Raw genomic sequence first — 15324 nt, 5'->3', positions numbered from 1 at the left:
GAAGCATATCTTTGCCCTTCCCTCCTCTCCCCTCCCGGCATGATGGCCACATGTCCGTTCTCTCACACACTTCTGCTTCAGGGCAGTGCGAAGCAGAGTGGAGCTCAAATCACTGGTAAAATATAAGACTATTTTAGATGATACAATGACAAATATTGTTCAATTTAATGATTATGATTTAATGACTATTTAAAGATATTCTAGAAAAAAATATATTGCTAACCACATCAAACCTATGATTTCAGAATGCTATAAAGTTCCCGTTTGAAATAAACATAATTTTTAATGAGTAGACCCTTTCAAAATAAATACATGTGGTAAAGGTGGGGCAGAAATAACCTAGGTGGTTTTAAAAGACTGATGGTTAGGAACACTGTTTCCTTGGACTTGATGTCTTCACTTGCCTCTCCCCAAGTTCTCTGCTCCCTCCCCCAGAGACCCTTTTAAACTGATAGGAATCATTGTACTGTGGACTGTCTGTTCTCCCCTGGCCTCCTGAAGAGCAGGGACTATGCCTGCCCTGTCCCAGAACTCCACTACCAGGAGCCTTCCACCCCAACATGAGCAGTCCCAGGCACAGGAATAGAGACCACAGCCAACACATGCCTTCCACCGGGGAAGGGCTAAGCTCTGCCGAAGAGGCAGCCAGAAGAGAGAAGGACAAAAGCGCCCAGCTCCCTCGCCACTCCCCAGAGAAGCTTCGCAGACAGACAAGGTGTGCCTACTGGCCCAAAGTCACGGTCTCCAGTCACCAAAGGTGGGAGACTGCCCTCCTTTACACCTGCCAAACTTCCGAAATAATGCGCACACTGCACAAAGATAAAAACTCAACAGCACCCTCACTAGAACCACAAACAAGCTCTCTGGAGCCCCGCATGCAAGTGATCCCCAATCCAGCTCTGTCTCATTTTAGGGAATGACTTTGTTGTGACTCCTGATCCCAGAATGAACAGTACATACAAACTGGGGAGTAGGAAATGGAGAAAATTCTGACTGTTGTTTTATTACAGACGCCACCCTATAATAAACCAAATAGTGAGTTTCCTTTCTACTCTAAAATGTGATTTATAAAATTCAGTTCACTCAGAGCTTTTCAGAAACACTCCTATGAGATATTCATTGAAATGAAAAATGTACATACCCTCTGGCCCAGCAGTTCCATTTCTAGAATGCATCCTACAGATCTACTCACTCATATGCCCATGACAGGTACCAGGAGGTTCACAGCGGCATTGCTTATAATGGTAAAAGGTTGGAAATCATCTAAATGTCTACTATTTGGGGACTGATTAAATAAACTATGTTATGTCCATCCAGTGCAATACAATGCGATGCTAAAAATGAATTTGCTCTATACGTACCAATGTTGAATAATATTCAAAATACATTAAAATCGTGCAAAATGCAAAAATATGCAAAACAGTGCATATGGTATGCTACTGGAGAAATATATAAATCTGTATTTGCTGGCACATGCATAAATTATATCTGAAAAATATTCAAGAATGGGTAAAATGTTGCCTGCAGTAGAACAACTAAGGATTTGGAGACAGGAGAAATTTGAGGATGCTAACATTCCTTCTTGTCCCCTCTAAATTGTGTACTATTTATAGGTATTACTTACTGACATAAACTTTCAAAAAAGAAACACAGGTATGAATTAAAATAAAAATGCTTTTTAATTTTGTTTCATTTGCTCAACTGATAATCATCTTCTACACCTGACCCACAAGTGTAATAGTGAGATGTGCAGTCAGGAATCTGTTACGGTTTGGGTCCTATCTGCCTGACAGTCTCTGTGGCACAGAAACAGCCTCAAGTTCAACTCAATCTGCCTGGAAATCTATCTAAAGTCTCACGGGAGAAGCCAGTTCATATTTTCAAAGTGTTCAAATCAGCCTGGAATAAACTTAAAAGCACATTTGATAGCAAGATCAGATGAGCTTTGAAACCTACCTGTGGTGGTTTTACAAACCATGTAAAATGGGGTTCATTTTGGCTTTTCCTGTGTGGCAGCAGCAGGAGTCAAACCTTAGCTACTGGCTTGGCCCAGAGAAGCCAGCCAGTTAACAAGGTTTAATCCAGAATTCCCAAGCCCCTCAACCCTTTGTCCATCTGGCAAAGAAAACACACACACACACACACACACACACACACGGACACCCCCAGCCCCAGGAATCTCCTCTTTCTAAATATAGTAAGTACTGCCCAGTCTCCAAGCTCACCCTCTGTAGCATTCTGTGCCTTCGAACCGAGGTGAAATGAGCCAGATATAAACACACCGTGACAGCTTCTGGCCCACACTGCCAAGCTGTTTTCCTTACTATTTCCTCTCTTTCTCCACTCTGGGTTTCTACAAAAATGTGTAAACCCCAGTGACTATAATTTGTAAATATTCCTTTGGCCACTAAGGCTATTTTCCTCACCCTACCAAATGTGATTTCCCTGAAATTTGAGGTCAGAATGGCCTATTATATATGGGCAAAGCCACATCCCATCTCCCATTTTATCTGTAAGAACTTGCAGCTCAGAAAGGATTTCGGACAGGTCCAAGGCTAATTAGGACACAGCCAATTAACTGTAATCTCTCTCTCTCTCTCTCTCTCTCTCTCTCTCTCTCTCTCTCTCTCTCTCTCTTCCCCCCCGCCCACCCCCGGTTCCTTTAGAATCTGTGTCAGTGCCTAACAGAAGGGCTTGTTCAGGGATGCAAGGACCTAAACAGTCGATGTCAAAGAGCTTTAAAAAATGGAGGCTGGCAACAACTCCACCTTGAGGAATCTATCCCATGGAACTCCTAGGACCCACACACAAAGGTGGGTGTGCAAATAATCACTGCAGCACCTTCTATGCTGAGGCAATCCAAATATCCCTCAACAGGAGACGGGGTAAATAAGCTATGGTATCTCCACATAGCAGAGCTCTCTGCAGGCATTAAAAAGAATACACTGTGTATGTGTACTGACATGGAAGGTCTCTAAAAGAGAGTCTCAACCAGAAAAGCAAAACACAGAATAATTCATATTCTATAACCCCCCCTAAGAAAAAAAAAATATGCACAGGAAAAGGACAAGAAAAAAAGCACACCACTGGTTAACTCGGGCAAAAGGGTGCTTTACTCTGTATAGTTCCACACTCTGTGATTCTTTTATGAGGATGTATTCATGAACTGCGTACACGAATTTTTTTGTCTTTGCACTGTAAGATTAGGTCATCCATTCATACTGTCCATTTTACCTCCAAAACTAATCCTTCCCAAGTCATCTTTATTTCAGAAAATAGCGCTATCATTCACATAATTGCTCCAGCTAAAAACATTGGAATCATTCTTTTTTTTTTTTTTTTTAAGATTTTTTGATGTGGACCATTTTTAAAGTCTTTATCGAATTTGTTACAATATTGCTGCTGTTTTATGTTTTGGTGTTTTGGCCCTGAGGCATGAGAGGTCTTAGCTCCCCAACCAAGGATCGAACCCACACCCCCTGCATTGGAAGGTGAAGTATTAACCACTAGACTGCCAGGGAAGTCCCTAATCATTCTTGACTTTTATTCTCAAAGCCCAAATCCAATCAAATGGCAAATCTGTGGGCTCTACTTCCAAAAACACCCAGAATCTGACCACCATCTCCAGTGCTGCCACCCTAGCCCAAGGTGCCATTGCCTCTTACTTCACCTATTATAACAGCCTTCTAACTGCTCTCCTTGCCTCCATTCTTGCCCCACTAAATTATTCTCCACACAGTGGCCCCCATAATCTCTTAAAAACACAAGCAGGATGATGTCACAACCTCCTCCTGGCTTCCCATCACACTTAGAATGAAACCCAAAGTCCTTTCTGGGACTCAGGACCTCTAGGACCTGGCTCCTGACCTCTCTCCCTGTTCATTTGCCATCACTCTGCTCCAGCTACACTGGCCTCCCTGCTAGTCCTCAGACACCCCATGATCTCTCCCGCCTCACGAATTCTGCACCTGTTACCACCACCTTAAAAGCCCTTACTCTAGGCTAGGGCTTGGAGGACACAGTAAGAGTGGAGCAAAGCTCCATATTTGAAATGAAAGCCTTCCTCTGGTGGCCTAAGATATATAATTTGGAACATACTGGGTTATAATTTTAAAAATTGAAACTAGGGTCAGTCAGAAATTTAATCTAGAAAATCCACTTTGTTAGCTTCATACTGGCATCCCTCCTTTGGCTAACTTTTAAAAATGCAATGGCCTAAACAGGGTAGCAAAGTCACCTTCATGAATTGCTTTCCCCAATAGCTTGGTGGTGATAATGGTTCCTCCCTGACCCATTCTCATGTGGTCAATTCCTGGGGTTTGTGATCATTAGCTTACACTGGCCAGCACTAGGAAGTTCAGCCTGAGGCCTCTGCCCAGAGGGATGCTGGCTGGCCTAGCTGGAGCAGAGATCTGAACCACAGCCGTGTCAGAATCACCTTCCAAGCCCTGGAATGTGAAACTGATCAGACAAGTGCATCTGAGGTTGAGGCAAACGGAAGCAGAAAGTCCTCAAATGAGGGCAAATAGAGAAAATCTACCGAGGGGAGTGGTGTTCACTTAATCATCAAAAGTTTTATGGGACTAAAAAAAAAAAAAAAAAAGTTGTATGGGACAAAGTAAAAGGGTAAAAAAAAAATCCAAGGTATAAAATAGTGCCCAACAAAAAGATATGAATAGACATGTCAGCAAAGAAAATGCACCAATGGCCCTTAATCATATGAAAGTATGCTCATCATCGTTAGTCATCGTGGAAATGCAAATTAAAACCAAGAGATATCACTTCACGCTCACTAGGATAGCTACAATCAAAAAGACAGACAGTAACAAGTACTGGTGATGATGTGGAAAAATTGAAACCCTCAGACGATCCTGGTGGGAATTTTAAAGGATGCCTCTGCTGCAGAAAACCTTTCGGCAGGTTTTTTAAAAAATTAAACATAATGGGCTTCCCTGGTGGCGCAGTGGTTGAGAGTCCGCCTGCCGATGCAGGGGAAACGGGTTCGTGCCCCAGTCCGGGAAGATCCCACATGCGACAGAGCGGCTGGGCCCGTGAGCCATGGCCGCTGAGCCTGCGAGTCCGGAGCCTGTGCTCTGCAACGGGAGAGGCCACAACAGTGAGAGGCCCGCGTACCGCAAAAAAAAAAAATTAAACATAAGTTTATTCATACATCCGAGCAATTCTACTCCTAGGTAGGAAATGAAATAAGAAATGAAAACACATGTCTGCACAAAGATATGTATTTCAAGGGTTGAAATTATTCTGCATTATACTGTAATGGCCAACACACATTATTATACGTTTGTCAAAACTCATAGAATATACAACACAAAGAGTGAACCCTAATGTAAACAATGGACTTTAGTTATAACACTATATAACTTTTGTAACAAATGTACCACCTGAGAGGAAAGGGTGTGAGGGACTCTATGGGAACTCTCTATACATTCCACTCAATTGTTCTGTAAACCTAAAAACGTCTCTAAAAAATAAAGTCTATTAATTATATTTTTTAAAAAAGGAGGGAGGGGAGAACTTAAGCCTCAATCAGTGTGCTGAGTGCAACAGATTAGATGCAATTTATTCAATCCAATTGAGAACAGAATAATTGGATTGAAGTGGAAGGACTTTTTTTAAAGCCAGTGTTATATAAAAACTACAAAATCTTGTTTGGATATAATTTGCCGTTGTTTATATTTGTATGAATACTCCAAATGTCAGTACTGCAAATTACCACCGTTTACAAATAATTAGGAAATGCCTTTTTTTTTCTTTTATTTGAAAGGTGCTAAAGCAAAGCAAAGGAGCTGAGAAAAAACTTTTTGCTACCTAACTCCATAAGCATTTGTTCCATTAGGATTCTGTGAGTAATATAATTACTCCTAAACAAAGCAGGTTGGCACTGAACAGGCTTTGGGAATTTATACCATTAATGAAGGACTCACCTCACTACTATAAAAAGCCTACACCAAGTCCTAAAGAAGTATAAAAGGGTGACATGCTCTAAGCACACAACTCTTGATGTTGATTTTTTTTTTTACTCTTGTTTTAATGAGCAAAGAGGATGAACTATTTATCTTAACAAATCAGACTCAAGAACAAGTTTTTGGCCTCCATGTTCAATGCTTTATTACCCAGTTAAAAGAGAATAACTTTCAGTTATAAAATAAATAAGTCATAGGATGTGATGTACAGCATGGTGACTATAGTTAATAGTACTATAATTGTATATTTGAAAGCTGCTAAGAGAGTAGATCTTAAAAGTTCTCAAGAAAAAGAATTCGTAATTATGTATGGTGACAGATGTTAACTAGACATACTGCAGCGATCATTTCATATTATATACAAATAGCGAATCATTATGTTGTACATCTAACATCTAAAATGTGTCATTTATATCTCAATTTTTAAATTTTTTAATTAAAAAAATAAATGAATGCTAGGAACGTATGCATTTTCTAAAAAATATTTAAAAAGAGAGAGAGTCATTGGTAATCAGTGCTACTACCCCCAAAGAGCAACTCTACTGCTTCAAAAAGCCAAGAGATAATCAGACGCCCTCATTTGTCTCACCAGCCTACAATGGCTCTTTAATCATATGATGAAGAGAGAAACACAAAACTTCAGAGCACAATACAGAATCTTAGCTATTCTTTGCTACTCAGGACTCAGAGTCTGAAAAACAACGGGGACAATATTCTCACTTAATCTAGCACCTGCTGCATGTTTCTTCTTTCTAGTGTCTAGATCTCCGAACAATTTGCATCTTCACTGCCAGCGTGTCTACTGAAGCACTGAAGGGTCATGTTCAAGAGAAGGCCCTGCAGTCCACGGTCAGCTTCAAAACTTGGTTGCACAACTGCCTAGCTGTGTGTCCTTAGACAAGTTACCCAAACTGTAACGTGCACACAAATAAGTATTCATCCCACCGGACAGAGGTATGAAGACTCACGAGACAATGTGTGCACTTAGCATAGGGCCGGGCCCTTGGTGAGTGTTCAATAAACAAGAGCTGCTGGCGAGGTTTCAGGTTTTCTGTTTGCTTGTTTGTTTGCTGAGGAAACTGACAGTGCCCCCAAGGTCTTACAGCGTATATGTGGTAGAGCTCGGACTAGACATCAGATCTGCCTGATAACAGAGGCCTGGCTCCTTGCATTGCACTCTGCTCCCCAGACCTGGGTCTCCTCAGGCTGCGTATTATGGGCTCCAAGTTAACTCCTCCGAGTCCACTTCTTAAATGAACTCAATACTGATGTGTTCCCTATCTACATAAAAGGGCTGGAGCCATATATAAATGCATTCTTGGAAGGCATCTTGTGGAAGGACTGCTATAAAGAGAATGTTATGTCAATGCCCACTAGGATTACTAATGTCCAGAATCCAGACCACTCTGAAATGTGGCATTATCCGTGGAGATGAGTGGTTATCAACCCAGGACCAGAGAAGATTTCTGAAACATTTAAGACAGACATGCTTTTTCTGGAACACATCTGTCAGACTGGGCATTTAGATTATGGCAATTAATGACAGCTTGCACTATATAAGAAAATAGATATAATTTTTCCTTTTTTTTTTTCCTGTGAGTTTAGGGTCCCTATTGAGCCTCATGAATGCCCTCTAGCAGATATTATTAAAACTATTTAGATCTCATCTTTTTTTTTCCTTAAGTAATGCACTACCTAAATATTCTTTCTTCATGCCTTAGCAAAAAATCTTATAAGTGTGATCTCACTTAAGTACATCAGACTTTTTATCTGTCTCTATGCCTAGGGTTCAAGTTCCAAAATACAGAATTTTGCTTTGTATATATAGTTATGACTACAGATTTATACAACTCTATTTCTGTTAAAAGATAAATGTCCATTGAATTTAAGATTTGATTATTGACAGACAAACAGCAGCTAAAATTTATTGTGGTTTTTGCTGGCATTCTTATAAAACTACTTATTTCTGTTAAAATTCTCTGTGGTTGCCTTGGAGATGTGATGCAGGTCAGAATTACTAACCTCCACGAATACAATGAAAAAGGCATGTCATCCCCAAAAAGTCTCATGAAAACTATGGTCTCATAGTTTTTTTGTAAAAAAAAAAAAAAAAAACGTGTCTCCCGGCAGGCTACCAAGGCTTTTTTCAGTATCACACACCCTGCCCCAACTTGACTGAAAAGCTCACTGACAGAAGGGTTGGATCCTTGGTCTTGTTTCGGTAGTCTCCCCTGCGTCCTTCAAAGTACCATGAACTAGAATGAATCCATCCCCTCCCCCTCATGAGACACCTGGGTTTTCCCTAGGACATGGTTCAGTCTTTGGGACTCCACCTCTACTTAAACCCCACTGAAGAAGAGCAGCTTATGGGTTCAAAGTTTCCCACCTGAAATTCCAATCAAGAAAACTGTGCCTCAAGATGCCCACCACCATCTAAGAGAAAACCATTAAAATTACACTTCTGATATCCAGAAGAGGCAAATCCATAGAGACAGAAAATACATTAGTGGTTGACTAGGGCTGGAGGGCGGGAGGATGGGGAAGGAGGAGTTGGGAGCAAATGGTGGGGAATAACTGCTTATGGGAACGGGATTTCTTTTGGGGGCAATGAAAATGTTCTAAGACTGACTGTGGTGATAGCTGTACAGCTCTGCGAATGTACTAAAAACCATTGAACTGGATGCTTTTAAGTGAGTGAACAGTATACTAAGGCAAATTATATCTCAATAAAGATATTCTAAAATGTGCATTCCTGCCCCACTCCTCCCACCTAAGACTACCAAAATAAGAGAACTCACTCTGTCTCAGAAAGAAGTCAAAATTAAAGGGGTATATCCCCAGCAGTAAGTCCATAAACCAACTCTGAAGGTGGAAAGAAACACAGTTCCTGAAAACCCACATCACCTCTCAAAACCAACAGCCTAATTCACTTTCAGTTCTGTGAAACTACATTTGGTTTGCCATCGAGTCCATGAGACAGCCAGACATGAAGTCCAGTGCATTCTGCAAGCTTTTCCTGCAAGGCAAAGAGAGGCAGCCAGCTCAGCCACTGGATGGGTGTGTGTGGGGGGGGGGGGGGGTAGAGGGGTTAATCTAGCAAGAAGATGGAAAATTTAAGCTATCAGAATATTAGGAACAACAGAGATGTTGAGAGACTTTTTATTTTTTGTCTTTAACTTGTGGGGCTTTTTTGTCATAACCATGACTTTATACAAATAGGATTACCAGGCTTCTTCCCACCAGTGGTTAATACATACACAACTGTGTAAGTTACCAACAACTGGCGTGAAGAAGGCATGGGCCTAACTCCTTGCATCCAAATCAAAAAACTGTTCATTTGGATGGACAATTCTGCTCTTAGTGACTCTTGCTCCAAGTCTTGACAACCCTGAACGCTGGAAGATCATAACAGCTATCATTAATAGAGCAATGCTATGCACCAGGCTTCAAGCTAAGTGCTTTCTTTACATGCACTGTTTCATTTTGTGCTCACAGCAACCCTAGGAGGTCAGAGTGGCTACTCCCATTTTACACAGGAGGAGCTCAGGCTTAGTGACTCACCCAGAGTCAATCAGTAGGTGATGGTGTCAAGAATGAAACACAGAAAATCCTAAAACTCTTAATTCTACAAGTCTGAACTTCATCACCCGCCTCTATCATCTTTACAGAAAGAAAAAAGGACTAAAACACACAGAATCCTCTTGACTGAGACACAGATTAATCAAGTCGAGGAAAGAGTGCCCACAGAAAAGGCCTGGACAAATCAGCACAGAAAAAAGTGACTCGGAGTCACCACATCAAACAAGAACTTTCTCCAAAAGCAGGATTTTTTGAAATGTAGGTCCCAAATTATTTTATTGCTTATCTTCCATGTGTCCAGCCCAGAGGTTTGAACTCCAGGGAAAGACTTCAAGGAGTTCATTTGTTTATCAGATTATCAAGGGGAATCAAGAGACAACAGACCTACGGTTTTGCTTCAGAGTTAAGTGCACAGGCTCTGGAATCAGACAACTTAATTGCTGTGACGCCTTGGGCAGGTTACTAATCTCTCTGAGCTTCAGTTTCCTCCTTCATAAAGTGGAAGTAGCAAGAATAATGATCTAGCTGAACTTCAGCAATCCCAGTTTTATTGTCTCAGATTAACACACAATGGAAACCTTAACCCAAAGATCTGTGAAAATTAATTACAAAATAAAACCATAAAATTTTAGAGCTGGAAAAGCCTATAAATGATCTAAACCAGTGTTACTTACACAATTACGTATTTATTTTTATGTACGTATTTTTTAAAACACTGGCTTTACATTTACAGTAGTGATAAAGATGATCCAAAGAAAATGAATACACAAACACTAATATAGTAATATACAATGCAAGAAGCACCTAACGACAACACAATGCCCGAAGTCTGGTAAATAGTAATCACCTGTACCCTTTTTAAGAGGTCACACGACCTGTTCAAGCAGTAGTAAGAAGAGTATAGTTAGAAATAGAGCTGGATATTAAGAGATTAGAACACCTAGTTCTCCCCCAAGTTACAGAGCTGGTCCATTCCACTAGCCAATTTGAATAACTCTTTAATTTTATCACTACACTGTTTCCTCCTACTCAAAGAATTCTTACATGCCCTCCCCACCCCCCAAAAGAACAGCAGCAGGCAAATAAACTGCCAGTCACACAAATGCATCCTCCTCAGACTCAAGGCTGAGATACAAAATGCAAGTCCAGATTCCAACAGGCTTGGTCCAGGGGGTCCATTCTGGGCAAGAGGGATGGGGCAGAATTAAGAGCTCAGCATCAGCAGGAACTCCAGCTCTGGCTCAGACCATGTGGAGGCTCAAAAACCACCCTGCCGTTAGAGCAGGGTGGCTCTGCGCTAGTGATTTCTCCAAGTCTGTTTTCTCATTTGTAAAATGAGTAACAGTACATGAGACAATTTGTGGCTGAAGCAGTGCCTGGCATGGAGTAAGTCTTTACAACCACAGGGGCAGCAGAACTGTCACTACTACTTCAGTGCCTGGGGCAATATCTAACACACAGAAAACACTCTAAATGTTTGCTGAATAAAGCAGAGGCCCAGTTAAAGCCAGCCTGAGAGTCACTCAAAATTCATGGGCCCGGGGCTTCCCTGGTGGCACAGTGGTTGAGAGTCCGCCTGCCAATGCCGGGGACACGGGTTAGTGCCCCGGTCCAGGAAGATCCCACATGCTGCGGAGCGGCTGGGCCCATGAGCCATGGCCGCTGAGCCTGCGCATCTGGAGCCCGTGCTCCACAACGGGAGAGGCCCGCGTACCGCAAAAAAAAATTTTTTTTAAAAATTCATAGGCTCAACCTATAAGTGGGCCCCTAACTTACTCCAAACCAGGGTCACATATTCCCTGAACCAACGATGGTCCTGGTCATTGACAAAAGAAGAGTCTGTTCATATGCTTCAGGTCACAGCCTCCAGCAGAGACCCTGCTTCTGAGGAGCCTTATCACATCAAAGTTCCATGTTTATTTCACCCCAAAACACTGGCACTTGCTGCCCTGGGGCTCCACTGTCTCCCTCTTCATTTTTAGAAGCAACAGGCTCACAAAATGACACCTCAGGCACTTGACTTTACACCTCCTTTATAGAGGCTTGGGGACAATTCTCACAGCTAGGGCCCCACTCTGCCAATGCAAGCTTTCTTAGCTGAAAGATACCACCTATTAAGAAATCCATCACAGAGAAAGGAAAAGTCAAAGACAATTCCACTCTCTGCCTTTTTTCCTGATTCTCAAAACTAAAAGATGGACCAAACTAATTTTAAATGGGTAGACTGAAAAGGCACCCAAAAAAAGATCTCAACAATCCAAGGCGCTCTTCCCTAGAGCACTCCTGTTTGGCCAGAAGGAGACATTCCCTGGCTCTGCAGAAGACAAGGCAAATCATACACAGAATGCAAAACTCATTTCTCCCCTGCCAAAGGGAAATTTGCAAAAATTGTTTTACAAAAGGTTTGAGGATCTATAAGGATGAGTTTAAACTTCTCCTTTCTGAGTGAGGACCGAGGACATTCCTTCTCAGACTTTTGAGTTTTCCAGGATATTGGGAGAGGTAAAAAGGGGAGCGAGGGAGCGGGAGAGGGAAAGGATATGTTCGTTCTATTTTTAAACCCTCGCCCACAGTTTAGAGTAAAGGAACACTCTGATTCTGTACTCCCACCCTTATCACCTTCTGCTAAACACAAGAATCAGAACCTGCACACGTACGTGACCCTGATTCTAGATCTGGGAGGTACAGGCTGCCAGTACTCCAGAGAATCTCGAGCTGACCGACCATCCCACCCACCCCTTCTCTGGGCAGCAGCTGTGCCTTTCGGAGAAACCCAGCGGCCCTGAGCAGGCTGGCGCTGCGCCCAGGGAGCGAAGAAGGCACAACCCGCCTTTTTCCGAGGGGAGGCAGCGCCCCCTTGGCGGGGCCCACTCCATTCCCAAGGCTGGGCACCCAGGGGTGAGCAACTCTTCCCCAAGGGAGCGGGAGTCGTGGACGCGAAGGTGTTTCCCAGCAGGCTGCGGCGCACCAGGCACTCCAGTCCTACTCCCAGGACACCTGTGTGCTGCGCACACCCGCCGCGGCGCCCCAGAGCGCCACTCGCGCTCGGTCTCCTCCCAGCCACCCCGGAACGCAAACGGCCGGGCGACGGATCTTTTCCCTCACTGTCTTGTTGCTAGTTCGCCCATTTTACGTATCCTTCCCGCCCCACTACAAGCATCTACACCCGTCCCTCAGCGCCCGGGGGCAGAAAACCAGCCGGACACGCGACCCCCAGGGCTGAGCGCCTCCCGACGGCCCCTCCCGCCCCCGAACTCCGTCCCCGCCAGGCTCGGGGGCACTCACTCTTGAGCGCGCTGACGAGTGACTTCCCGTCCTTGATGAGCTCCTTGATGAATTTGTTGGTCTTGTCCAGCTCCGCTTCGTGTGACTTGAGCGTCTCTCGGAAGTGCGGGCTGTCGAGGCAGCAGTCGCTGAATTCGAGCGCGGGCAGCCCCATGGTGTCTGCGGCGCCCAGCCGGGGGGCGCGCCTCCCCCGGGGCCCCGGCGGCCCGCAGCCCCGAGAACGCACGCGGCGGGACCCCGGCCGGCACCCGCGACGGACGCCGGCTCCACAGGTGTGGCGCCGGCTAGCCCTGCGCGCGGTGTCCGCGGGCGCGCACGACTTCCGAACCGAGCCGGGACTCGAACGAAGGGCGGCTGCTCCGGCGGCGTGCAACCGAGCGGCCGGGGAGCAGGAAGCGCAGAGACGGACCCGCAGCGGCGCCGGGAAGGGAACGAGAAGTCGAGCGAGTGCAGCCGCCTCCTCCCCGCCTCCTTCGCCTGTTCGCTCTCCAGCAGCCTCGAGCGCCCTCTCACAGCAGCCTGGGCCGCTCCGCCGGCGTTCGGGCCGCACTAACCTGCTAGCAATGACCTAATCCCAGCCAAGCCAATCAGACCTCCGAGCCTTCCGGGTACGCACGGCCCTTCCGCGGCTATAACCCAATCATTGGTGTCCGGAGGCGGGGCCTGGTCCAGGGGGCGGGACCCACGCCACTGCATAGGTCCGCAGCACAAGCTCCGCCCGCACCCGCCCGCGCGGTGTTGCAGACCCGGAGACCAGAAGGTGAGCGCTGCGGCATGCCGCGTACCTTGCCCGCCCGCATCCGAGATGGTGCGTCTGAAGGTCTGGGGAGCGTAAGAGCCTAGATGTGCCGAACATGAAAAATCTGGGAATTTAGGGCTGCAGTCCCCCTCACACTTCAGGCAATCGAGCTTGCACTCAAAATGCAGCCCCCTGCCCCAGAGGAACCCCGAGCGCACCAAGCGACCACATCGCCCCTAGGAACAAGCTTCTTCTTCCAGTCGAGCAGAAAATATTTTCATCTTAAAATTACCAGCTCTTATTGCCTGCAGTCTTCCCGCCCCCTACAGTCCGACCCCTTCACGGCCACTCCTACTCAAAACCCGCCCACGGCTGCTCTCAGCCGAAGGATCTAACATCCTTACGAGAATTTCAGCCGCCTGTTGTTTCACTGCTGGGCACCTAACACAATTTTACATAATTACCTCCACTGCCTGTCGTCCTTTGCTGCATCGTGTGAGCTTCAAGAACACGAGCCACCGCAGTTTTCTTGTGCGCTGCCGCATCCCTAACACCTAGAACAGTGGCCGGCATCTAATAACAGATATAACAGATATTGAGCGCTTACCGTGTGCTATGGCGATTGATAAATATTTGTGGAATAAATGAATGGATCCTTTCCCCTCCTACCCCACCCCACCCCCAATGCGTTGCCCTGTAGCCCTTTGGTTCCACCACAAGTATCAATCCAGGCAGCTCACGCACTGCACTTGCCAGGCTGGATCCCACAGTGTCTAGTGCTGAACTGTGAACTCCTAGAAGATAGGGACTGTCTTGGAATAAAATATTTGTATGTCTAGGAACTAGCAGCCCTCCAGTTAGGTGGTTTTGTGTGGGGGGGTGGGGGGGTTGTTGCTGTTGTTTTTCACATAGGTCTGCTATGTTTAGGCACTAGGCTAGATGCTAGAGATGCAAAGATGAATAACACAGAATAAACCTGACTGCTACTGGTTAGTGGGAGAGACAAGCGACAAGCAATAGCAATGCTGCATGGTAAGTTAGGATAGAAGGCCTGGGTGCTCAGGAACGTGGAGAAGGGATTGCTGACTCAGGGAGCCAGAGAAGGCACTGATGTCGAGGTACTGATTTATTAAATGCATAAATGAATGAATGTGATCTACTTGCCAGTTGCAGCTACAAATTCAGACTTGATAGCAGGCCCAAACAGCTATCAGATGGATAATTAAAACCCTGAAAATAGTTGTTCCTCACCTGCCAAGAATGAGAAAGATGTGGAATGGAAATCCCATGAAACTAAATCTGTTTAATGCAATATCTTTGAGCACTTAAAAGTAGGTGTTCTGACTCTTAAATGATACATAACAAATCACACCAAAACTTAATGGATTAAAACAACTATGATCTCTTTATTTTCTCTCATAATCTCTGTGGGTCAGGAATTTGGGAGAGAGCTTGGCTGGGTGATTCTGGCTTGGGGTCTCACACATGTTTGCAGTCATATGGTAACAGGACCATCTCCCTCTCTTCGGTGGGCTCAGGACTTCACTATGTGGTCTCTCAATGTGGTCTAAGTGAGTTTCCTCACTGCATGGCAGCCTCAGCGCCCCAGTGTGAACGTTCCAGCTCACACGAGGAAAGCTGAATCACCTTTTATGACCTAGCCTTGGAAGACAAACACTTCTTCCACCTTCATTGGGTACAAGCAAGTCACAAGCCCAGATTTAAGGAGAGAGTAAT

General features: G+C 44.9%; 1 protein-coding gene across 8 annotated transcripts in view; it reads right to left on the bottom strand.

Moving 5' to 3' along the window:
* Nucleotides 1-13416, bottom strand: part of ARHGAP26 (Rho GTPase activating protein 26) — a 484190-nt gene extending 470774 nt beyond the window's left edge. For 3 of the 8 annotated variants that reach the window (XR_002646893.3, XM_022589981.3, XM_089909436.1), the window contains exon 1: nucleotides 12849-13416. Coding sequence is in view for 6 of the 8 variants with exons in the window: in XM_022589981.3 (XP_022445689.1) it covers nucleotides 12849-13002 (154 nt within the window). In the remaining 2 variants the exon portion in view is untranslated. The remainder of the gene's footprint in view (nucleotides 1-12848) is intronic. The other 5 variants (XM_089909434.1, XM_022589984.3, XM_089909435.1 and 2 more) reach the window with 3 other exon arrangements.
* Between the last annotated feature and the right edge of the window lie 1908 nt (nucleotides 13417-15324).

This window comes from Delphinapterus leucas, chromosome 3, assembly GCF_059928025.1.
Source record: "Delphinapterus leucas isolate spDelLeu-1000000601 "Yukka" chromosome 3, BTC_Dleu_Yukka2, whole genome shotgun sequence".
Taxonomy (NCBI): domain Eukaryota; kingdom Metazoa; phylum Chordata; class Mammalia; order Artiodactyla; family Monodontidae; genus Delphinapterus; species Delphinapterus leucas.
Note: the sequence above shows the minus strand (reverse complement) of the source record. Positions and strands in the feature narration are given on the sequence as shown.